Raw genomic sequence first — 26,757 nt, 5'->3', positions numbered from 1 at the left:
AATAAGCAAGAAACCATATTTGAGGTGGAAAGGAAAAGTGCCGTTTAAATGGGAGGAGGTGAGGAAGATTAAACAGGACAGACGCAGAAAGATACACATTTGATAGAAAGGCATACAAAACTAGGGCAGAATTGCTCTCATTCTTCATATTTCCACGTCAAAGCAGATTAGAGGTGTGGACAGAAAACACTAAAGAGGAGAAAACAGCACGAGAAAAGAGAATACAGAGAGGTTTCACAGGTTTTTCTATTCTTTCATGGTTTAGCAGAACATTGTCCTCGTCTCCTCACACCTTTTACCCTCACACATGTTCTCAAGTGCTCTTCTCAATTGGGTGACTCTTTCAGCGACTCATTCAGTGCCTCTTCTCCTTCATCCCTCTCCCTCCATCTCCATCCTCTCATACATTCAGGTGGAGTCAGACCGGCACAGGATCCCCGTCTCAACTCCCTACATACTGACCAGGACTGCATTTCCGCTATGTCCAATTCTGACCTAACATCAGCTTGAGATTCTCCTCCGAAAAGAAACTGGACAATCTCATGCTCCCATCCTTCCTGCTTGTGATTTCCACATGAGATTCAGCAGCACCAGGCAGAACTGGCCTGGACCACTGACTTTAAACTTCACATAAGAACAACAAGGACAAAATCCAAGTTCCACGGACAGAGAAAAAGACCGTTACGTACTACAAGGACACATACAAAGCCTTGTTTGTCTTGGAGTAGCTCTCGTGGCCTTTGCCAACAGCCATGCAGGTGTCCTTTGCGTGTACGGACCACGGGCTGAAGGCCCCACGTAATGGTGAGCACAGCAAGCAGAACGCCAGCAGCCCCAACACAGCCAGCAAGGCCCGAGCCCGCTTCCGCACCGTGGCCCTGATAGCTCGCAGCCTGGGCTCCTTCACCCACCGCTACCACCACAACCTCAAGGAGTCCACCGCTAAGCTCACCGGCATGAAGTACCGGTACGTAGACTGATGGTGGGAATTGTGTGAAAAAGAAGAGTGAGAAAGGAGGAGGAGGTGTCCGTAGTTTTAGTTAATTTCTTTTTCTTTTGCCTGCCCAGTGTGGAAAATCTACATAATAAGTGAATATGAATGACACAATATAGTATGCCAGAAATGGTAGAAAAACAAGATACCTGAAATGAGGGGAGAGACAGATAAATTAAAAGAGCCCTGGTGGAGACAATAAGGATATATGAGCAATGACAGGTGATGAGTGGGATGGTATGTGTTTGTGTGAAGATAAAAAGTTTTTTTCCAGGATGCAGATTTATTGGCAACTATTTATGATTTTACCACAATTAACAGAGTTACAGCAAATAGGATCTGGGACCGTAAAGGTTGTTTGGAGTTTTATTGAATTGCGTGTAATTTGAGGGGAGACGACAAATTATGATGTGTTAATGAGAGATAAAAATACATGAAATATGTTTTTCAAGCATATTTTAGCACAAAAAAGGTTACACAAATTACACCTTTTACTGCATTTAGATAATACCCTGGAAATAAATATAATTCAATCACACAAAAAGACCAACAAAAACAAAGAAAAGACCTGTCACAAAGATATTACCATACTTATATCATGAAAACCACATATGAACCATAATAACCATACAGTGTGGTGCAGTTCCGTCGACATGTGCAGATAAGAGAAAAATACAAATTTGAAATTCTCACAATGAAGCTGACTAAAGATAGTGGTGCTGAGCTGTTTTACTGACAACAATATGTCTATGCAGAGCGGGTTTGATGGGCTTTGTGGCAAATGTGGGAGTATAGCTGATGCTGCAGTACAGTATGGATACCATACGGTTCAGCATGAGAAAATGTAACTAAATGGTGATGCTTTATAGACATTAAATAGCTCTCTATAACTGGCCGTGACCATACAGTACATTTTGGGAAGTGTCACAGTTAAGCCGGGCAGAGCTGTGCCAGTACAGCTCTGCGTGTATGTGTGTGTGTGTGTGTGTGTGTGTGTGTGTGTGTGTGTGTGTGTGTGTGTGTGTGTGTGTGTGTGTGTGTGTGGGTAGTAACAAAGGTAAACATTGTTCTCTCATCTCAAAAAGTGGGCTCCTAACCCAGACCTCCGGAGCAAAATAGAAGTGTTCAGTTCACACTGGAGAAGGTGACATCCTCGCTCATGGTCTCAAGAGAGACGCACAGAGAGACTGAGAGGGGGTGATGGAGGGGATGATGGGAAGAGATTGAATTAGAAAGAAGAAATGCATGGCAGAAATAACAAAAAAGGCAGAATTAGAGAGTGAATGAAAGAGAAAATTGGGGCACACGGGTCAGTTCACAGAAAAGAGGCAATTAGCAGAATCGTGACAGATTGGATGCGGAGCAGCTAAATGTGTAAGTGTCTGCTTGTCTCACAATCTCATCTCGTTTCCATAACAACATTGAAATGGCACACTTCAATCTGTTCCCCAGCACCAAACAAGCTGGGGACTCTAATGTGTTAACTGGTTCAGCATTTAGATTTTCTTTTCAATTAACCAAGAAGATTAATTTTGAAATTGTGTTGTGTTTGTTTTTTGTTTTTTTTATATTTACAGTCACAGATGCAACCAACAAAGAAACCACATTTCTCCAAGCTTGTTTCACTGTTGCTTCTATTTCTCTGAGAGAGGAATTGGTCAGCGGTACTGACTAAAAGTCCATGGCCTCTAAAATATGTTTGTTTTGCTTTATAACCGGGGGATTTGCTCGTCCTTGTCGCTCCTTCTAAAAACAGGTGGAGTATGTTAGCTGTAAAGCTTCCTGTAAGCCCTCAGCAAATTCCCTATTTTCACCACAGAGAAGCAAATGTTGGATGAAATATCTAATTTGTCACATTCTTTCTCTGCTTCCTGTTTGTCTTATAATTGCTCTGCCTCGCTCTTCCAGTACTGTAGCTCTGCCTCCCTTTCTTTCCAAACCAGTGACTCATAGCTGGCTGAAGTAGATGCTTGAATTGTTTCGGACACTTTCTCCAGAGGTGAAGCCGGGTCTGCAACTAAATCTGCGTGATAACGAAAATGAAAGCACATTTTTGCAAAGAGTGTGTGTTTGTGTGTGTGGGCGTTTGCATTTGGTACATTGCATTACATGCATGAGTGCATATATGTGCAGTATATGTGTGTGGCGTTGAGGCTGCGCAATTAGAACATCTGAAGGCGTAGCAAGTTGAAGCAGGAGATGCCGTGTGCAGAGCGAACGAGCGTAAACTAATAATACCACCATCCGCAGCATTTTAGTTGTCATGGCGATATATATGGTCTTGCCAAATATAGTGTGGCTCTAATTGTTCTATAGTCTAAACCTTTTAATGCTGTTCTCGCTCTTAAAATAATGTACAAACTCACAAACAAGGATGCATATTGGCCAAAATGTGTGATGTAACAAAACATGCGGTTGTTACTGGCTTCACAAATTGTGCAGATTATTTCTGGTTCCTGGTAGGGAGCCATCGGTGGCCTGGATTGAAGTTCACAACGGTCATTAGGCAGCAGAAGGCCTTTTGACAGTCCAGGCGGTTTAGGGGAAGATTCCCCTTGGTTGGTTCAGAGCTGCGCTGCAGATGGGCATGCAAAAATCCTTTCTGTCAGTTCCTTCGGATGCAGGCTTTAGCAGTGGCCAGCAGAGAGACAGGCCCTCTCTGCTGTGTACACATCTGTGCGTTGACAGTGTGAGTAATGCCTAACGTGGAGGTTGTTTGTGACCTCAGAATTGCCTGTTTGCATGAGAAATTAGGGCATGGCAAAATACTGTATCGCTATCCTGCATTTATTTTTTCCATTAATGTGATCAAACCACAGGAGTTTATAAATTCATAATACGATACCCTCCATAATCATTTAAAACCCTTGACATTGCGCTTGGACATATTTCAGTTTGATTACTTCATTTTGATACATATCAATGAACACAAACTACACCGTAGTAGATACTTGTTGCACAGTCGAGCTGAATGAAAGTTTTTGGATGCTCGAGTTTGTGCTGTGCCTTTAGCTTGATCCTTTAAATTAAACATCTCCATTTTATAAACCAATGGGCTATCAAACCTGAAAGCAAAAATACAAATAAATGAAAGCAAATAAATACTGGTGTAAGTGACTTTTTTGTGACATTATCATTTCTCCTGAGTCACCTAAATCATTGATAGCGGAGGATGGGTTTCTTCTGTTCAGATCTCAGAAATGAAAAATGACTGATGACATGCAGTATATTATTGTCAAGCGGAAAGTTCTTTGTTGCTGTTATATGTCGAGGAGGCCTTTAAATAGTTTGGCAGGGAACACACTGCAGATTCTTTTTGCATTTTTTGCATGTATTCAGGAAGAAATCTGCATTTTTCTTTGTACCACAAATCATTCAGTGGGTTTAGACAAGGTGTACGGGGGCTTGTGTGATTGAAGATTACACAGAGGGCTGCTGTTTTTTAATAGCTGTGTTTTGAGGTCGGATGTAACCTCCGTCTGTCCAAAGAAAGATAACAGATATTATTCTGCAGCTGTGGCTCTTTTCATGCTGCACCACAAATCATAATTGGCTTCGTTTTTTGCTCTCCATGTGTTTGTGTTTTTGAAGTAAACTTTGGGTTTGTGTGTGTGCATGCGCAGGTGTCTGTGTGCGTACATGCGTGTGTGTTTGCATGACTACATGCGCGTCTGTGCTCATGGAGTCCATCATACTGCTCAGAGACACACTGTTTGGTGTGAGAGTGTACCCAGATCTCTGAGGTGGTTGAGCTTTTCATTATACATCAAAAAACTTTATCAGCACTCAATAACATATTATATGTATTTTAGGTTCCAACATCATTCACTTCAGTTCATGTCACGGCCGTTCTTCTGTGACGTGTAGTTCTAATAATATGAGCCGGGGTATTGCACAACAGGAGCCCTGTGGAGCTCCTAAAGACCAAACAAGCCCCCAAGGATAAGATCTGCCCAAACTCCCAGTTAAACAGCCAGGACGTTTTGCATGGATTTTGCATTTTAATCAAAGGTCACAATTAAAATGGTTTTCTGTGAGCATAATGGTTTTATAATAGCAAATGAAATGTTAGCTTTTTCTCCTTAATGGGCCTCTGTAAACCGACTGCTGTCACAGAGATAATTGGAAGTGAAAGAAAACACTGCTGCTACATGTGTATAACAGGAGTACTAATATAATACATTTAATGTAAATTACAGACCATGCTTGTTGGCTCGGCTGGAAAAGGTAAATTATTAAATAATCTTCCATTCTCTTCAATCTTCATTTCTCTTTATTATTATTAAGTTTGTCAAATGTCACAGAAAACAACCAACAGCCAATTTACAGAAATGCTTTGAGGTCAACAGAAAGCCAGTTTGCATCAGAAGTTCGGGATGGCAAGTTACTGCATCGATACACAACATGTATTGTATAATATCGTAATTGCTGTTACGATAGCACTACAAAGCAACTATTTTATCTAATTTTCTCTGGAAACATTTCTAAGATATTTGACAATGCAGATACAATTTTCTTTTCAGTTTGGCTTTTTTCATTTCAATGCATGGTGAACATAAATCAAACCTAAAAAGATACCGTGACATACTTTCTATCAGTACTGTATGAAGGTTCTCCAGTTATCATGACATGATTGTTTCCCACATTGCTGAGCTCTCCACAACGTTCTGAATCAACCACTTCAGATCTGCCCACATGTTTTTCAACACAGAATCAACCCACAGGCCATTAGCTTCAATCATGCGTGTCTGTTGAAAATACTGTTTTTCTGTGAGAGATTCTTTAACCATCGGTTTGAAAAAATAAAAACAAATGTCAGAGCGTTTTGAATAGCCTTCCACAGCATGGTAAAAAATGCCACTGTGTGCATGCATGTGATGGTCTGTATATACTGCTTAAGAATGAAAAAGTTGAAAACAATGTTGACTTTGGCCCTGTGGAAAAACAAAGCAGAAAGTCATGTCCAGGCTCTTCATTGCACACACACACACACACACACACACACACACACACACACACACACACACACACACACACACACACACACACACACACACACACACACACACTATACAAACATGCGCATTGTGCAGTGCCCTGTAGGGAGCTGGCTGTCATTTCCTATTTCCCACCCTGTGTCATATAGAATGCTTTATCTGTAGAGGGCGTTTGATCTGCTTAGACTTGGGGCTTGGTCTTGCAACTATGCAAGCCTCAGTCTGTTGCTAGTGTCTCTTGTTTTTCTGTCTCTCTTTATAGCACTCTTTCTCCTTCTCTTCTCCATCCATTTCCTGTCTTCTGTCAATGGTGAGGATTCAACCATGAGGCCTGTAGGCTTCATCAGTGATTTATTTTCCCCAGCAACTCTGCTGGAGCTCTTCTTGCTATTATTTTTTTTCCCCTTAAAGTGCTTGATTTCACTTCCCTACTTTCTTCCCACCCACAAGGACCCTGGCTTTGATATATTTCGAATATGACCCGCCTTTCTACCCTGTGCAGAATAATTGTATGGTTGGTATCAGGAGAGCGGTGGGAGCTGAGAAGGTGGGCGTTGTCTAATCCCTCTGCCCATCAAGGTTTGCTTGTGTGGGTTTTCTTAGTCTGCATTAATCTCCAGCGAGTGAGGTGTTTTATCTGTATACTCACAATCTTGAAAAGTTTAAGCTTACAAATATTGATTTTGAGCAATCCAATACCAGGAAATGAGTGCTTTCCTCAGAAGAAAAAAACAAAACCTCCCACAATATGAGGTCATTTCTCCACACAATAAATTAAGCCAGATGTCACAGGATGTTCATAAGCTGTGACAGGTTTGTGTCAGGGGGCGTCTTTAAATGACTCATTTGTCATTTTACTTCAAGGCTCCTTTTGGGCACCATCCAAGCATGAAGGTCCAAGCCACACTCACTGGCGTTCAAAGTTGTTGATGTGCAGTTTTGTATCGGCCTGTTTTCCTTTCCTTAGTTATTTTATCATTTACAAAATAATATATAAAGAACTTGTGCCTCTGCAGCCCTATTTTTCTCTCCCACGTGCTCTACCCATTTTCTCCTAAACACAAAGTTATTATTTTTCCTTCTTTTGTTGCTGATGACATGCCGTAATCCCCTGAATCATTAGCTTCTCTAACCTTTAACAACGTGCCTCTGCTTGCACCCACTTACCAAACCTGGACAGATCTATTAATGTGCTACAGCCGGCTGTGTGGTTAATAATCTGGTATGGCCGATGCTGAAGAACACAGCAGCGGGGCCGCTTCTCCGCCAGCTGAACGTCAGCTCCGTTCTTCTGCTATCATTAAGACATCTTAAATGCATTTAGAACATCACACAAACCCTGTAAACACAGCGTATGGAGGATCTCCAAAAATAAAGTGAGCAATTTTCCGACCACTATCTGGAAATGGAACATTCTTGCAAGATTGTTTATTGTGGAGATAATGTGCATCAACTTGTCAGTGTAAACATGAAAACGGTATATACAGTTTACAAACTATTCCAGGGATTAAGCAGATGCTTTACCCAGAGCGGCTTCCAATAAATGCAGCCGTGAACATCCCTCATCATCTGTGCGATTTGCCCTCAATAACACCCCGACAGAACACACACAAAGATTCAGTCAGTACAACACGTCTAACCTGCTGTACAGCCCCCCCCCCCCCCCCCCCCCCCCCACAATTTCATGGATCTGAGCTCTCACTCCATAATACATCAGAGAGACGGAGGATACAATATCCAAATTCCTCCACCGTATCAGAGACAAGAACGCATCCCACGATTTGTGACTGCAAAGAGATCTCCTATCACGCTGTCCTCAGTGCCTTAATATACAGTACATCAAAGAGCCCATAAATGTATCAAGAAAGTGTTTATGTGTAAACACTTTTTCTTATGTCTTTTCATCCTTTTCATCTTGGCACTCGTCTGAACTACTGACACGATGGCTGACGCTTCCCCATGTTGAACATTTAATTTAATTTACTGAGGGCACGGTTACATAGCACAGGCTCGGATTAGTCCGCCTTCAGCTTGTCGTGCACGGGCCATTAGTTGTCAAGCACAAGAAAACCACTGCTGGCATTTTTTACGGCCTCATTTGTTGTAATGAGTGAATGCCTGCAAAACCAAGCAGAAGGTACAATCCTCCAAACTGTGAGGTTGTGTCAAGAAATAAGTATTTGGACAAATTCTCCGCTCGAGATGAAAGGTGTCGCTTGTGACAGCGGCTCTGCATGTGCATGTGTATTTTGTTGAACGAATGTGTCTCGATGTCACCGCGTTTTGCTTTCAGACGGCTTCCTTCGCCGGGCTGTGAATCACCTTGACGCAGGGTTTTTTCACCTACAGTCCACATACATCACTCTGTGGGAAGACCCCTGTGGTGACTCTTGTTGTCATCTCTGGTGTTATGTCATCAAACACACATTTCACATGAGTTCCCCTCTCAGTTGGACATGATGTGGCACAGATTGTGAAACAAAATGGGAAATGGAGCGCTGAGACTCTAAGTGGATGGTGGCAAGAACTTTCATTGTGTTAATGAGAGCCAAAAGTGCCGCATTATTGCCGCAGATCAGCTGGATGTAAATGATCTGTTATCCAGGACATGAATTGGGAAGTGTACCGTTGCACAGTAGATGGTTGATGGGAATAGGGAGAGGAAGAAAGAGTGTGAAGAGCTCTCTTGAGAAATGCTGATATGACCTCAGTGCTTGAGAGCAAGCATTAACTGCATTTTGTGGGTTCGACAAAAACAATAGAGGACTGAAGTGCTCCCTGCTGCAGGAGGATGTCAACGGTTCTGAGTAGAAGAAGAGGTAATTGAATAAGGGATTAGGGGGGAGAAACAAAGAGAAACAAACTCCCCATTGCAGTTTTGGGATTTGTTTCAATTCTGAGTATAGTTTTTAGGGTCTTTAGGGGCCCACAATCTTCTTCCAGAAAAGGTTGGATTCATATTGATGTAAACAAATCAACTGTAATCGCCCAATTCTGATTCATGATTGCAGGTGTGATAAAGGTGACCCTCACAGTCAGGGATTCTCCTCTCGATCAAACATGACAAGCTAGAACGTTATAATTAATGCACTACATACTGCAAGTACAAGTGATTTATTGTTTTGCCTGTATTGTAAGCGCCACAATAGTAAAATTGCTGTGATCTCATTTCAGTCTCTTAAGTTATGATGTGGAAACAAGATATATTTTGGCTTTGTTTCAGCAGAAAATATGTCTGCGCCGAGAGCAAAATACAGCAGCACAGTAATTGCAATCACATTTGTATGATGACACATTTGTATGAGCCTGAACAAAACTTTTTTTTATCACGTTTCTTCATAGGAACCTGGGGAAATCTGGGTTGCGTGTCTCCTGTCTGGGGCTTGGTGAGTACATTTAATTAGCATCAGCATCAGCATCCAAGTGCAAACTATTATTACACCCTATTCTAAACCTCATGCATCTTTCACTCCTATGGAGAGTCGTGAGAGACGGCACAAAGCTGTTGTGTTAATATTTTTCCTGGTAATATTTAATTTAATAGCTGGTTTCAGCAAACAAGTTAAAATATCACACATATTCAATGTACACCAGAGGGTAAACAAATACATCTTGATAGGGCTGTGTGTGTGTGTGTGTGTGTGTGTGTGTGTGTGTGTGTGTGTGTGTGTGTGTGTGTGTGTGCGTGCGTGCGTGCGTGCGTGCGTGCGTGCGTGTGTGTGTGTGGTGTGGCGGCAACTTTAGGAGGACCTGTCACATGACATGAGACTAAATCTGAACCCTTATTCAGGAGAGTTTGTTGAGCTTAAATACAACTATTACTTATAAAGCCTCTTAGCTTTTGCCAAATGCCTGTCTGCACCAACCCTTTTGAAACCAAGAGGGAAGATTGAGGAAGAGAAAAGTTAAGCCAAAGGATATGACAAGTTTCCTTGAGGTGTATTTCTGAAACTGAGCTTTGAGAAATGATGAGAAGAAAATGAGTAAGAAAAGAATAAAACATAGATATGAAATCAAAGAACATGTGAGCTGCAGAGAGAACAAACTCTCATTTGTTTACTCCAGTCTTACAACGTTTCCTCCCCACCCATCTTCTCCATAGGGTGGAGCAAGGAAACAGAATTTCACTTAAAACTGGTACATTTTCAATGGAGTTTTTTTCAATGTGACCATTTCCATCTTAGAAACATCAGGCTAAGCCTACACCGATCTGCTGCTACCCTTCTGGTGCAGTTGGCTACAAATGTAAGACCAGCCTCCGCCTTATTTCATATTAGTGGGGGATGAAATAAAGCTGCATGTGACAGGATCAGAACAGACAACAGAAGGTGAACATAATAATTCTAACAACAAAAACTTCAGTCTATGCTGGTTGAAGGGAGAAGAGACGCTGGGTATATCTATATCTATCTGCTTATCGATATGCAAGAATAGTCTTATGTCTATCAGTGAAGTCTGTGCATGTTTCTTTATTTTATTGTATTTAACAGGGACAGTAGTTACAACCATGTAAAGGAGTCAGAGTTTTGAAAGAAGTCTACTTCCAGTGATCAGCACTTGACTACAACCCTTCATGTGCATTGCTTTTCTTGAATTTAAAGCTTCATCTGTTTAAAATGTGCAATGTGCAAAAAAAAGAAGAAAAAAAAACCCAACATTTTGGAAAACAAGAAAGATATCAACAAAATCTTGAATGAACAATATTATATCAAATAAAAGTGTTCCCAGTATAGATCCCTATGGGACGCCGGTAGACATATTTGGACTCTTAATACAAGCATCTTTAATTAGCTTCAAACAAGCTATAATTAGCATTGTCTCTCTTAGTCTGCATAAGCATCTTACTCACAAGAAACTCATACGGCAGTGAACAATTTTTTCTTTCAGCCTATTAAGACTCAACCCTGACATTTGGCTGTGATGTTTCAGGTCGAGGCCATTTTGTCATGTATCCATGCCAAAATGTCAAAATGATAATTAATGCATGACTAAAATGTGAGTGTGGGTTTACATAAGGTGTTTTCAGTTTGTTCCAAATACTTTGACTTTGATGTTTCCTTCAACAGGCACATGGATAACATTTGGAGGTCAAATCTCCGATGAGGTAAGACATCATGTCAAATCCATCATTCAGTTGTCACAGCTCATGAAGACATGTTGACTTTCTTTATTTTAGACCCTGCAAATACAACTAGTGAGCAATTTTGTTAGTAATCATTCCATTACCAGTTTCCTGATACTGTATCACAGCAGGCTGTTAAGTCCCTGTTAGCTATACCAAGTCCAAGTGGTCAAGCATTATTGCTCCCAGTCACAAGTTACTAAGTGGAAGACCACTTCCAGTGCCCTGTTCCGGCCTTGAAGGGAGGATGCCACTGAATTGAAGACAGCTCATCACTGCCTGATGACCACTGGGACTAACTGACACACAGAGAAACAAACAAAGTCACAAAAAAAAAAACAGGAGCCGAGTACAGAAAAATAAAGTCATCATGACAAAATTGGCCTTCCCATGTATGGCTCTGAATAAACTGCAGGCACAAAAACTAGGTCAGAATAGTCTGGGAAATTTATTGAGCAGTAAACAACTTTAATCAACAAGCAGCCGGGCAGTTTTTACTCAAGAGATTTACTCAACTTGAGATTCTTCAGGGAATTTTCCCAGCCCATCCTTTTTGAAGAGTATATGTGGGTCATATTTATAGTTGTATATCATACCACACTGAAGTCCGTGAGGGGAAATTCTTCTTGTCTGTATCAGGTGGCAGAGCAGCTGATGACTATTGCCTATGAGAGCGGGGTCAACCTGTTCGACACGGCTGAAGTCTACTCTGGCGGAAAGTGAGTTGTCTCAGATTTGTTATGGCCTTTCCCCCCGTAGGACACACAATGTTAACAAGGTTTAGCCCCAGACCAGGAATTATTCACATGAGACATACAAATGAAAGGTAGCTTGACTCCAAAGGGATCTACATAATCTCTTTCATCACTGGAATCTCCCCATTATGTTCATAGCTCAATCTAACTTTGTAGGCCTGGACATTGTCTCGCTGAAACTGCAGGAAAGACTTTGGGTGTATGGGGATGAATATTAATTTCAAGGTTGCGGGTTAAATCCAGGCATACAATACAGCCGTTTATCCTTTATCTTGTACTCCTGCTGATATTGAATCAGCTATTCATGCTGTAGATGTGTGTCAGATAACAGTCACGCTTACAGGCTCTTAGAGAAATGGCAGCCTGAGATATAATCTCATCATCTTCTTGTGTATTTTTTTCTTTGCAGAGCGGAGATAATCCTGGGAAACATCATACAAAAAAAGTGCTGGAGGTAAAGTACAGTCTCTTAAGATTCTAAATGTGTTCCATGAAAAGGATTTTAGATTATGTATGTACACACTGCATGGCCAAAAATCTGTATCTATATGTTTTATTTATGTCTGACTTTGTGCATGGTGGCACTGTCATGTCATGTGAGCGAAGGCCCTTCAGGAAACAGTTGCCACAAAGGTTGAAACATGATTTTGTCCAAAAACAGTTGTCCCTGTCCTTTTAGGCACCTTCACATAGTAGTCATCTCTGTGAAGTTGTGTTTTAGATGACGCAAATATGTTGATGTTTAGCAGGTATAATGTTTAATGATGAAAATAAGCATGACTTTGTAAAAACAGACTTCTATTGTCTTTCTCATTACCTCAATTATCTTGTGATCAAGAATTTTAGATCTATTTCCCTTTTTTTAATGAAGGATACACGCCTGAAACATGAAAAAACAGCTCAACAAGTTTGGCACCATGGTGTGTGTGTGGGCAAGATGCTTCTGCTTAATTTGTTCATGTAGGTCTGATTTCAAGGATTGCACATGGTAAATTAAAGCAGAGGAAGGTGCAGAATATTTTAGCTTTTAATTCACTCAAATATCCATGCCTAAATGGAACAATGTAAAAGACTTGTGAGTCACGGACAAGTGACTCACAATTGAATAGCAAGCAGATGCTGGTGAGCGTGACCTTGTATCTACACCACAAAAAATATCAGTTTCATACATCTATACTGCATGCACTGCCACACGCAGTGATACGACTTGGTTGTGTCTATCACTCTTCTCAACAACTCATGGCAACTCTCTGCCTCAACTCTGGATCCATTTCAATTATTGATCATCCAAGCATGGGGGATTTTATAGTCAGGCAGCTTTCTTGGTGAAGTTCAGAGAGAAAAGGTTCCTTCTGCGTTTTTTAAAACTAGATAAGTTACATGTTTGATCTGCCATTTCCCACTGCAGGATTAAAGGTCACCAGAGAACAGTTGAATGTCCATTGGACATGCTGACATACGCATCTTTTTCACAGCAGCTTTCAAGTCCTTTTCATGACCTTTTGATGCGTCTGTCTGTCTGTCTTCCCTCAGGAGATCCAGCTTGGTGATCACCACAAAGCTTTACTGGGGAGGAAAGTAAGTGTGTGTGCATGCAAGCGTGTGTATGGCGACCAGCATGTGTGTCTTCCTCTTTCCTCCTCAGATGTTGGGGCTATCTCACCAACAACAGGCTGCACATTACAACATTAGCCACACAGACATGGCTTCGATCATTTTTGGAAAACCCACAGGCGCACAGACATGGAGGATACACTCGGAAAATGAGTGACACACACGCAAATTTCAACATAGCCATGTTCTCATCCCCTCTTAATTCCCTTCATACTTTCCCTCAGACTTTCTTGCCAAACTGCCAACAGTCATATCTGCTTCTTCTGACATGCAAGTATTCTGCTTTCAGTCTGCATTAGTGACATTCTCTCAGTTTCTAAAAGTCTTCAGGCTCGTACTGGTTCTCTTTTCAATATGTGATGTAGATGATGAGTAGAGTGGGGAGGTGCGATTGTGAAAATGTAATCTAAACTCATTCTCTCAGACGATTATCAAGATACCAAATCAGTCCAGACCTGTTTGCACAGAAAACAAAGAACAAAGAAAACATGAAAAAATGGAGGAGGGACAGCATTTTTTTAGTGTTTGTAATACATTATTATAACCCTAAGCAGGCTGGAACGCCGCAGGAAGGAGGGCGGAAGAAAAGGGAAAGTGTGAAAGTAAGCACGGACAAGAGAGACTGAGCAAAGAGCGAAACACTGGAACAGAAAGAAAAGAAAGGAATCAAATGTATAAGGAAAATGCAGGCGAACATGAGAAAATGACTACTGACAGATCACTGAAGCGCAGTTTTGGAGATTTGCAGGTGTTCCAGTTTTCTAGCTTCACATTGTCACTGTTTTGACACCTATACAGATATATAAGGAGAGTGAATATTGGACTCATATTTAGCATCTAAATGGTTGCTAATGTTGCTCCTCGTTGGCTAGGTGTGCAATTGTATGCTAACTAATTTGCCTTAACAACTTCATAAGGTGCTGTTAGTTTTTTTGTTTATGTAAAGTGGCTCAAAGTTAATGTCCTGAATTCAAAAGTGTACTCTTAGCTAAATATGTATTAAGTACTGGATGGCTTCTTTCAGAGTGCTTTAAGTGATTGATCTGAAAGAGGCATTTTAATGTCGTCACACAAAGTCACTTGGACTCCAGGTGGTACATAAAAGTTACAATACTATAAAAACTATATGTTAGTGAAATGATCACTAGATCACTTTCTATGAATATAAGTATAAAGTTGAAATTTGAATTAACCTGTAATAAATATTTTACTTGAGTAAATGTACAACTATGTTTCCCACCAAGTGATTATCCAGTTCTTTGACCCAGTATATTTGCACCTGCGTCTCACCGAAGCCCTGGACTGGACTGGTGATCATGACAAGACAGTGACAACAAGCCTTGTGCACACAGACACACTCCACAGTTTGTTCTATAGCTGCGGGCAGTGATTTGTTTGTTATGCAGGCTATTGTTTGGCTTGTTTAATCTGCTTCCATTCATGAGAGTTTTTCTATATGCATGAATGTGTGACAGCATGTGTGTGACATGCACTTATTTCCCTCCTGTTGCAGAGCAGAGACAGAGAGAGGCCTCAACAGAAAACACATAATTGAAGGTAACAAGTCGATTTTCTCTCCTCTACTTCGTCCTTCACGTCACCCCATCACTCGGAGTCCCGCTGCACTCATCTCCCTCTTTTATCTCCTTTCCTCCCCCCTCATTCTTTCTGTCTGTGTCTCCTCGCTGCTCTTCGATTTTTATCGGCATGTGCACACAGCTGAATTTGAATGTTGTGTTATGTATGTTAAACAGATATTTAGTCTTTTTAGTTGTAATGCCTTTACAGGTTTCTTATTAAGAAGCTAATATACTAAAATGTATCCAGTATCCTCCAGCGCTCCTCTCCTCTCCTCTTTTAGAAGTCATTGCCTTGCACAGCAATGCACCTCCTGCAGTGACTCAGCTCTCTTCCACGTTATTAACATTCACCGCAGCCTCTGAAACTTTCCCCCCAAACAGGAGGAGGGGAACTAGACTTCGGAAGGACACATACTGAAAAAGTGGAAGGAAAGGTGGCTCCATCAATTAGCTAAAGCCAGTCCAGATGATAGGTGCCATCCATAATGATTAGAAAATGGTGCAGTGCCTCTCCACTACTGGTGTGGCACATTTCACCACAGGGTGATACATTTAAACATCTGCTGACGCCATCATCCTCACTCCTGGTTGTGCATCCCACCACAGGCCAGTAAATTACATTTACTTGGAATGATGGGGTGTCAAACTTAATGATCAATAGCAGAGATCAGCACTGATGAACTGTGGGGTGCAAGGAAGAGTCAAAGTCTCTCTAGCAACCAGCTGATGTGTTTACCATTTTACTCACAGGACAAAGACATTCCTTGATAATTTCAAAGAGACTTTCACAGAACACATAATTGAATGCATTATTCATTGAATATGCCAGTAGAATAACTTTGTGGTTCAATATTAAAAAAAAAATTCTCACCTCCAAAAATAGACTTCCTTCTCAGCCAGTAAATTCCAGCTAATCCACGAGACAGCAGACACTGCTCGCGATGACGTTGCAGGCTCCGATTAGGATCCATGTAGGCTAATGGGTGTTTCTGGGATTGCGGGAGTGCAGTTGATAGAGGAAGGAAGACGCGGTTGGAACGTCGGTGAGGAGAGCAAAACTCTCAGCTGGGATTAGCAGGCAATGATGAAGCCTCTGGCACTAATCTGCCATGCACGCTCACACATATTCAAGAGTGCAAGAGTGTCTTTTGCCTTGTCTCTCTACTGCTCTGCTGTCCTCCTTTGTGACAGTCTCCCGTGTTCACTTTTCATCTTTCATCTGGTTGTCTGTGTGTGAATGGGGGCTGATCTGCTCACAATACTTTGTTGTCATCTCTTATCCTCTGCTCAACGTTCAGTGTTTCACTTCCCGCAAACGCTGAGCGAGAGAGAAAGAAACACGCACAACCTTTTCTCTGATCCCTCGTCTTTCTTATCATCCTCTCAGCATTGAGTTTTTGGGTTCTTTCCCCACCTGTCAAAACAGAATTAATTTACATGACGAAGATTAAAGTTTGCATAGATGCGGGGCTTTTTCCACATAGAGCCGGAAGCTGAGAGATTGTGGTGTGAATTTACACTGTTTAACCTTATAAAACTCTCATTGTGATTCAAACTTGTAGTCCCGCATGACCCCAGCTAGGTAAGCCAGATGGCAAATGACAACTAAGATCCACGTGTGAGCTGGAATCAAAAGATGTGCGAGGCCAGATGCAGCTGGCAGGCCTTGAGTCACATGTGTTCAACTGTCCCTTTGCCATGTTTATGAGCATGACTTTAAATCCCCAAGGATCTCACTCACCCTGTTTGTCCTTTAACCTGTTGCTTTGGTTTAAATGAAAAAAATGAAACTAGCACACATGTTTTGTTTTTGTATAGTGTTGCTCTGAGGTAGCAACCATCACAATTATTTAAAAACAGCAATACTCATCATGGTGGCAGAAAGAATATTGCTGGTTTAAGTATGCTTCAAACTATCTAATTTTAGTGTAACTTCATTCCTATTTCTTATCTACATGAATAAATAGCAAGGAGATTTGGAGGGTGATACATGCACACATGTGAGTATCACTCTTCCTCTGCAGGTCAAGGCCAACAAGGTGTCAAGGAACAAATGATACAGTAATAAGTCTCCTTGGTTCACAGGTATTAGGAGGAGTATTCATTCAGGGCTTATTTGGGCTATGTTGCAGCTTTAGTTATAAGGGTGTCAAATCCTCATTTTGGAAATTAGAAATATGTATTGATGTGTCAACGCTGTTGTTGGTAACACATCTATTCCAGCAGTGCAACAAATAGGCTCAATGCACATGACTCCTTTTGACTGTTTTCTTCTTTCTTTGACTTGCTTACATCTTTCTCAACATCTTCTTTCCTCTCATTTTAGGTTTAAAGGGTTCCCTCCAGAGGATGCAACTCGAGTATGTGGATGTGGTTTTTGCAAACCGGCCAGACAGCAACACTCCCATGGAGGGTAAGTGATTCTGTCCAGACCCTGTGGGCTGGTAGGGACAATGCATGTTGTTCTGTAACATGAGAAGGTGAGAAATACAGACAAGGCCATTGGCCTCACCGAACCGGTGACCTTTGCCTTTGACCAATAGGGTTTGTCTTTGTGGTCGAGTGTGTGTGTGTGTCCCACTGACATACGCACATTTCAAGTAATCTGACAAGCTTGCCTGATCTCTCATCCTCTATTTTGGTCTGGCACTCTCCCTCTCTTTCTCTTTCCGTCTCTGTGGGATCACTAGTTTCCACAGGGTCTCTGAGCTACACCCGCTCCCAGCCCTGCCTGTTCTTCAGAAGCAGGATTATCTGCCCCCCTAGGGGGAAACTGGTGTATTTTTGGGATGGTCTCACTAGATACAAGCTCTACTGTGTGCTCCATTCCTTTAACATGCTAATGCTGCCATTCCCACACATCCACGATTATGTGGCCATTTATTTCTTTGACGCACTTCCAGTTTTCTCCTCATTACTTCTCCTTTGTGTGTGGCCATCACAGATACTTGGGCCCCTCTTCTATCCAGTCCTAACCCTCGTCCCCAAGTTGTATTTGGCTGAAAGGATGGAGTCCCACTGGGCTCACAAAAATATTTCCCCTGTGAGCCAGCTGACCGTGGGAGGTCAATCTGTCATACTTATTGTTCTCGGGGCCTTGCTGTCGCTGGTGGTACTGGGGACTGGCAGGCAGACCCTGCAGCCTGCTCCATCAAACCTTCTAGAAGCCTGTCTCTGCAGATAAAGTCAATTCACCATTGACAACTGATGTAGAAAAGTCTAATCAGATTGATGGATTGATTGATGGAGAGGAGAGTCTGTCGGGATGATCAAAACTGCACAGGAAGAGATGGTGGATGAAAACGCACTGACAAATATAAAGATAAATAGGCTGTTTTGCTTTTAGCAGCTGTGCCACACAGTTGCTCCATTAATCAATGTAAAACATTGTGCACCTTTTCTTCATCCTTCATTATAGTGGAGCAAGGCCACTGTCATAAATCACTGTGTAGAGGGGTCAGGCACAAAAAAAAACTTGCTCCAAATGTTGTATTAAGATAGGAGTAGGAACAAGTGTGTGTGTGTGTGTGTGTGTGTGTGTGTGTGTGTGTGTGTGTGTGTGTGTGTGTGTGTGTGTGTGTGTGTGTGTGTGTGTGTGTGTGCATTCACATTGAACTTGTGTTTGTATGTTGTTCTTGTGACTTTAACTGCTTTCGACTTTGTGTGAGACAACGTGTGTCCCCTTGGGGACAAAAAAACGTGATGTCATGGCTGCAGAGTCTCGCTTTGTTACCATCACCGCTTCCACTTCTCTTTCTCTTTTCCCTACTTGTTCTTGCCTTTGTATTTGGTTTACATCCTGTCTAACAGGCCCAACCTGTGTCACAAATATCCAACGTCCACCTTCCTTTCCTGGATTGAAGCCTCCTCTCATTTCCTCTCCAGCTCTTTACTTTTGCAGCTGTCCCTTATAGTAATGAGACTGTATAGAAGTTTTTCCCCGAGGGGTTAAAGGCCTAGCTGGAATTTCATCTCACATGTCATAGTGTAGTTTGCAAAGCTTTCACATTATAGTACATGTCGAGAATGTGCCTCAAGGAAAAGCATCTGTACCATTGTCAGCTCTTTGTTTTAATCGGCATATCATAGCCTGCAGAGTGAACTGTTCAAATCTCAACGCAATGTTGCTTTCCAGTCACTCAGCCTCTGCCTCACAGAGCAATATGCAAGACATTGTATCTATTCAATCATCTTAATATGAAAATTCTGCGGACAGAGTGAATAAAGAATGGGATACACAGGCGAAGGAAAAGACCAGAAATCAATAAATATGCTTTGTAACAGGCCCTCCAGCTAAAAGCAAATTAAATGCTACTGCCACAGCATACTAAACACAAACCCAAAGCCATCCGGTCATCCTGACTGGAAGGCTTTGGTTATCCTTCAAGTGCCAGGATATCACCTCTTTCCTCAAATGTTCAGCATTAAAGCGCAGCATGCAGAATCATTTCTCCCACTCAGTACCTCAATACTTATCTTCATTTTGGCTCCACATTAAAAACCTTCTTTCCCACGATTATAGCACTAAGCAGGCCATTAAATAAACATTAGCTAAAAATTAGCTTTAAAATGCGTACCACCTCCAGGTAAAGCATCTCATAGACTCCGAAACTTCTACTAAGACACCTTCCCAGACAAATATGGACATCTAATTGTGTTGCTGAAAGATTTATTCCACACTCCTCGCTTCACTCTGCAGAAGGGCACTGTGATACCTGCTGGCTAAAGTTGTCCAAATGTTCCTGACTCAGTGCAGTGTTGCTCGTGTGAGAAGCTTCAAGGACGGGCTGATATTGGCAGTTTGTACATTTGCACACAAACGGAATGCATTTCATGCATGTGCTCACACAAAGATAGAACACATATCTTATTGAGTACACTATAACAATCAAACATTACATAATTAGTTCTGAACAATACAAAAAAAAACATGTTTTTGTTTAATTATCTTTTCCATACAACACAAGACATACATGTTTGTGCCAATAAATTGTGAATTAAAGGAATAGTTGGACATTTTTAGATGATAATTGGATATCACTCTCATATCTGTTGCTAAATAAAATAAAATATGGTTTATTTTATCTTATCAGAGAGCTATTTCCCCTATTTATACTAAACACATTTAGTATAAATAGGAGAAATAGCTCTCTGAGTTCTATGTAAAGGTCACACATCGGCCTTATAGCACCTACAAACGTCACTAACTAACATGTCAGATCATGTTTGTTTAATCCGTATGGATATCACTGACTATTTCTTAGTCAGGGCAGTAACTTACCGGAGTCCTGTCCAACTCCAGGAGACATAGCATTTTGATTTGTGAGCTTTAGAGGTCCTGGCAGGCAAATGTAATTGTCTTGAGACAGAGCCAGACTGGCTGCTGTCTGTATCTACGCGTTGCCAGGACAGACGTGAGAGTGGTAGTGATCTTCATAATTGTTCACCAATCTCATAAATTCAGGAGCATGCTAATACAGTGCACATCTTTCCCACAACTTTCCCCACATCATCCTCCTTGAGCATGTGCAGTGGGTTCATGTGAGTGCTGAATATCTCACCTGAGTACTTTGCTCAGTGTGTGAGCATCTGGTGCTGGAGTCGATGACTCATTTCGGACTCGTGAATAGAAAATGTATGTTCAGAATGGCCAGTAGATATGCATGAACATATGTTGCTGTGAATCAAGTCCCTGAGGTGGATGGCACGAGTACTCACAAACTCTTATGAACTGTATACGTCTCTGAGGTTCCTAACTTGGTTTGCAATTCTTCCCTCTGTCCTTACATTACTCAAAGTCCCTCCCTCCCCCTCTTGCAGAGCAGATGCTCTGTTACCCCTCCACCCTCCCACCTGCTCCCACACACACACATACACACACACACACGCACTTGCTCTCTGTCTCTCACTGAGCTACATTTTGGTCCAGAGAGAGGATGAAACTGATGAAAAGGAATCACTCTTTTTTAATCACATACTGGTCTCATCTCTCATCCTCATTCACAGTCCCCCCCCCTGTCCCCGCTTCTTCTTTTACATTCACAATTTACATTGATTTAATGCAGCAGATGTTTCATTAATGCATTTTAAGTACAACTGCAGACCAAAACTAGCAATTATAAACTAATCATAACCAACTAAAGTAATCACATTAATTACGTTATCCCCTTGTTGTTGTTTTCTTCAGTAATTGGAGAATGTGTGCACACATCAGCAGGCACACATTCACAATGAGAGCAGAATTTCCTCCTGAGATGGGAGATGCCCTTGGTTAAAGACTCCTTTGAGAGAGAATATCACAGCAGCTTTTATTAAATATGATTTGGGTTATCCACTATTCCACCCACCATTACTTACCCAGGCACAAATACCCTACAGAACCCACTAAAGGCCACTGTAGCTGATGTCAGCCCTTGGAGCTGTAACTATGATTTGTTTAACTGCACAGGCAACATTCTGCCAAGGTTGGCTGAGCCTTTTCATGTAGCCCCTGCAGCGTTTGGCTATATGAAATCATATGATCCCAGCAAAGAATATATCTGTTTATACATGAGATTAAAAACACCCGAGCCTTTCTCCCAAAGAGGCTGAATACCTTTCAAGCAGCATCTGTGTTTTTGCAGTCCTGGAGGTGCCAGTTTTACATAAAGGATTTTCTGGATTTCTTGTAGTCTTCTTTAAACCTTGTCCAAGTGTTTTATGAGAACTGTATTAAAATGGTTTTCCTGCGGGTTATATAAAAGTTGTGATTGTGTCGCCACCCACTGTTTGATTATTGACAATATACGTATCTGCTCGTTTTACAGAGATAGTGAGGTCGATGACTCATGTGATCAACCAGGGGATGTCCATGTACTGGGGGACATCCCGGTGGTCCGCAATGGAGATCATGGTGAGTGATTTAAAAAAAGGTGTGTATCTTCTAGCAAGCAACACGAGAGAAAGAAATAATACAAAGCCTGTAAAAGAGTCCTGGTTCTATCTAAGGCTGGCAATATATTGATATCATTGCCTTTTGTGTATCCCTGTAATCATAACTTTTTAATATCATGAACACACTTGAAATGTTCTGTCTAAATTACCACTACAAAGCAATTACAAAGGCAGATATCTTCCAGAATAGTTTTATAAAATGTCGTTAAAGATGACATAATTCTAACCTAACTTTCTGATCACTCGACAAAAATGAGAATACATCTGTAATGATACAGAGCACAGTGGATATCTTCTAGGATATCTAGATATCTATTTTGTTCACACCACTGAAGCTATCAACACATATTCCTAGAAGGGGGCAAGGAAATCCCAAATGATCTGATATGTTGAAACACATGCCATACAAAGAGGAGCGGGAGAACCCCCAAAAAACATCCTCAAACACAACAGTTGCACATGTACTTTAGCTCATTAACATTTCCCCGTTTCTTTTTTATTCCCTCTTCATATTCAATTAGGAAGCATATTCTGTGGCCAGACAGTTTAATTTAATTCCACCAGTGTGTGAGCAGGCAGAGTATCACTTCTTCCAGAGGGACAAAGTGGAAACTCAGCTGCCAGAGCTCTACCATAAGATAGGTAGGTCTCTAGCAAGTTTCTGAAGTCAAGCTTTTGTCAACAGATTTAGTGCTGCAATAGATTGTGTACCCTGTTGCTCAGTGGCTCTTCTTCTGCCTTAGGTGTGGGTGTGGTATCCTGGTCACCTTTGGCCTGTGGAATCATCACTGGGAAGTACGAGAATGGTGTCCCAGAATCCTCCAGGGCCTCAATGAAGGTACAGCTTTTTTTTAAACACTTTATTGTTTGCCTTTTCACTGCGAACAGAAAAAACATATATACAGAAATGAAAAACAAACAATAATAACAATGACAAAAAGGGTCTGGTTTTCTCTGTCCTCTCAAAAACATGACAAGTCCTCTTGTTCTCTATTGTTGACGTGTAAACATCGTCCATTTCTCCCACTTCTCACGACATTGCTCCTCTTGAGCTCTTATTCTGTGAGTTAACAGTTCATCTCATATATTTCACTCACAATGTTCAACCATCCATCTTGTGATGGTGGTTCTATTGTGTGCCATCTCTTTGTGATAGCCTTTTTACTAGCTGCTAGCAGAATGTTCAGCAGATATCTGTCTTCCTTTAACACAGTGTCTGTTGTCATATTACCAAAGTATAGGAACATACAGGACTTAGGTGTGTCACAGCCCAGAATTTTGACAATAACCATATGGACCTTTCCCCAGAACTGTACAATTTCCGGACATAGCCAAAATACATGAGAGTGGTTTACATTTACTGCCCCACATTTCCTCCAGCATGGTTGATCAATAGACAGACATTTGTTTGTAATTTGGGGAGTAATAAAGAATCTAATTATATTTTTACAACAGTGTTCTCTCCAAGTTCGCGCAGATGTTGAGGAATGTTGTGTCTTCCAAATATTCGACCATTCATCCTCTGTAATATTCACACCAAGTTCCTGTTCCCATTTCAGTTTTACATAAAATGTTGTATTTCCTAATTTTTTCATCAGATTTTGATATATGGTTGATATGTTCATTTTATGTTTTATTTCTCTGTCAAAAAAGTCCCTTAATTGTAGATATCTGAAGTGGTCCTGGTTATTTAATTTAGTATTTGTCTTTCAGCTCCTGGAAACTCACAACACTTCCATCTTTAATTACTGTGCATTTTGCTGTTATTCCAAATGGAATCCATTGTTTAAACCTCTGATTGAGAGTACCTGGAATAAAATGTCTATCATAGGCTATCCATCGTAGAAGCCTGAGTTCTTCTTCTAATTTATAATTTTATTTTATATATAATTAAATTTACCAATTTGAATCACATCTCTAATGTAAATCGAGTGACAGCAATGCATCTGTTCAAGTAAATCGTTTGCTATATTTTTGTCTCCAATAAGGCTTTGAATTTCCCTTCCTTCTATGTATCGTTCTAGGTTTTTCCATTTTGCTTCATAGTCGTTGGTACGCCAATAGAGTACTGGTCTAATTTGAGCTGCATAGAAATATGCCCTACGGTTTGGTTGTGACAAGCCTCCTTTATTTTTCCCAATCTGTAATGTTTTATATTTGACTCTTGGCCTTTGGCCGTTCCATATAAACCTTGAAACCTTGAAAGCCCAGGCTCTGAATTGTTTCTCAGAGATCTCAAGAAAGATTGAAAGAAATAGAGAATTGACTCTTATCCAAAAACTCCAGCAATTAAACTGGTTCATGTTATTTCTGCCTCATTTCGAGAAATAATTCTTATTCTGATTCTGCTTCTGCTCCTCCAGCCATACCAGTGGTTGAGGGAGAAAATAATGAGTGAGGATGGGAGAAAACAACAAGCCAAGCTAAAGGAACTGACTCATATTGCGGAGAAGCTCGGATGTACTTTGCCGCAGCTAGCCATAGGTAAGGACCCTCAACTTTCAATTTCTGCGAGAGAAAACAAGGGAAATATTGTTCACACCCCAATTCTGTGTTTCTCTTCGTACTGTCTGAAACCTTGATACGAAATTAACAGCTGTAAAAACTCCTTCTATCCCCGATCCTTAGCCTGGTGCCTGAGGAACGAGGGAGTGAGCTCAGTGCTGCTGGGATCCTCCAATCCAAGCCAGCTAACAGAGAACCTGGGAGCCATTCAGGTATAAAGATGTTTCCTGAGCCTGAATGATACTGAATTACTATTCCATTATTTGGTCCAGTCCAACAGTGTGCTCCGTGTTGTGCCCCATGCAGGTAATTCCAAAGATGACGGCAGGCATTGGCTCAGAAGTGGACCATATACTGGGAAATTGTCCTCACAGTAAAAAGGACTACCACCAGTAGGATGGACCCTGTTTTAGTGAACTATGCTCCAAACGCTTATCCAAGCTCACTTCTCACAGCCATGGCACCAGAAGTGTGTGCCCAACTGTGCTTGTGTACGCGTATGACTGTATGTGTGACTGCTTAAGGTGTTCTGCTTGGCTCCTCGTCTGTATGAAGACGGACCAGTACTCATTATTGTAAAGTGAGCTATTGACAAAACATGCATGCTACAGCTATAGTAGCCGACCACTGGACTGAACAACAGTTAGAAGATCCAGGGAGATGATTTCTGCAGCGAAATTCTCTTCTGCTCCAACGAGCTGCTGAACCACAAATTGAAAGAATCATAAAATTAGATTAATGGTGAAATGGAATACTGCACGGTCAAGCTCAAGCTGATTGAGAGCGAGCATGTGCCAGTTACCAAGCAGTCATGATTTTCTGAACGAGGCGTTATTGAATCAAGAAAAGAACATGTAAAAAGCACTTATTGTCCACAGAGTATCACATAAGCTCGTAGTGCAGTCCACATCAAAACTAGATGGTGTATCAAAATGTACCCAATGTTACAGAAATCTAGTTAATTAGATGTTTGTGATGTGAAGAAGAAAAAGAAAAAAAATCAATGATGACGTGTGTAAATGGATCCCAGCAGACTGGATTACATGCTTACATTTCCCATAGCAGCTGGAGTTGACCTGTCAACAAGATACATTATTTCAGTAATGGATTAACTGAAATTCTGCTCACAATGTTGCTAATACCAAGAGAGCCAAGTTAAACTAAAATATGTTTCAATGCATCTGTACTGACTGTTATGTATATTGTTCTTATTAAGCAGCTATGTCAGAGTGAGCTTTTCATCTTATGTTGTAATTATTTTCTTTTTCACTTATGCAAATGTGCAGCATAGTGTACTTCCCTATTGTGCCCCTTTGACCCGTTTTTAATTTGGACTATGCCAGACTTTCTGTCAGTAAGGATAATGTCTGATTCATTAAATTCCAGTCTGTGTTGTGCCAAAAACTTGTGTCTAGTCGAAGTTGGTGAGATCCTCCTTAGGGAGAGCTTGTAAATTTAACAAGTAAAGCCATGTAGCTAATTAAGAGACTACAAACTACAAAAACATATGCACCCCTGCAGTCATTGCACCTGGAACTCTTACCCAACTTCTCTCAGATGCCATGTTTAAGCCTACATAATAGGAGGATCTTTGTAACATCGATTCAAACATGTATTTTAGTGTCCTTCATCAGATTTGTACATACACATAAAGACCTTATAATTCTCATGTAGTATGTTTTAGAATATATAGTAATTTTCTACTAATGTTATGGATTGCCCCTTACGAATACAAACAAAACACAACTAGAGTAGACGTATTGTTTGCTTAACCACAGTAAAAAAAAGAAAAAAGAAAACTGTGACTTGAAACACTGTTGTAGTGCCGTTGGGGTTTGTCTGTGTCCAGCTGTTTTATAATAAAAAATAATATGTGAATTATTTATTTGACTTGTGAAAAGTATTTACGCATTTAAGACATCTTCCTCTTTTTAATTATATTTTTTTGGGAGGGCGGGGGTTGCTTTTGTGACATGGTTTCCATGGAAACAAAGGCGGGCGTTTTCGGCTAATCATCCAATGAGGTGTTGTTGTTTAGTAACGTGGTATTTGATTGGCTTACAGGAGCTGAGAGTACTTCCTTGAATCTGCTCGGCTGGCGCTAGAAGCCCGCGGTTTACAAAAGCTACTGCTAGACGAAAGTGAAAACAGTTTCCATACAATCGTATTTGTTCCTTCACTAACCTGCTGGAATGGTGTCAAAGTCGTGCTCAGGCCACGGTGACGTAATCTCGGACTAAAATCGTTGAAATTGCAA

The 26,757-nt window shown here is 41.1% G+C and overlaps 1 protein-coding gene across 1 annotated transcript; it reads left to right on the top strand.

Annotated features, from left to right (window-relative positions):
* Nucleotides 1–752: 752 nt before the first annotated feature.
* On the top strand, nucleotides 753–24,896 carry kcnab1b (potassium voltage-gated channel subfamily A regulatory beta subunit 1b; the record flags this gene model as incomplete). The annotated part of the gene is made up of 14 exons (XM_079217551.1): nucleotides 753–967; nucleotides 9,334–9,377; nucleotides 11,058–11,095; nucleotides 11,753–11,832; nucleotides 12,278–12,322; nucleotides 13,402–13,446; nucleotides 14,996–15,039; nucleotides 17,389–17,475; nucleotides 21,869–21,954; nucleotides 22,517–22,637; nucleotides 22,739–22,833; nucleotides 24,359–24,479; nucleotides 24,624–24,712; nucleotides 24,807–24,896. 14 exons carry the CDS (start codon nucleotides 753–755, stop codon nucleotides 24,894–24,896), a joined length of 1,200 nt encoding a protein of 399 aa, XP_079073677.1.
* Nucleotides 24,897–26,757: the final 1,861 nt, after the last annotated feature.

The sequence above is a fragment of the Taurulus bubalis genome, assembly GCF_910589615.1.
Source record: "Taurulus bubalis genome assembly, chromosome: 1".
In the NCBI taxonomy this organism is placed as follows: Eukaryota; Metazoa; Chordata; class Actinopteri; order Perciformes; family Cottidae; genus Taurulus; species Taurulus bubalis.
This window is presented reverse-complemented; position numbering and strand designations above follow the sequence as displayed.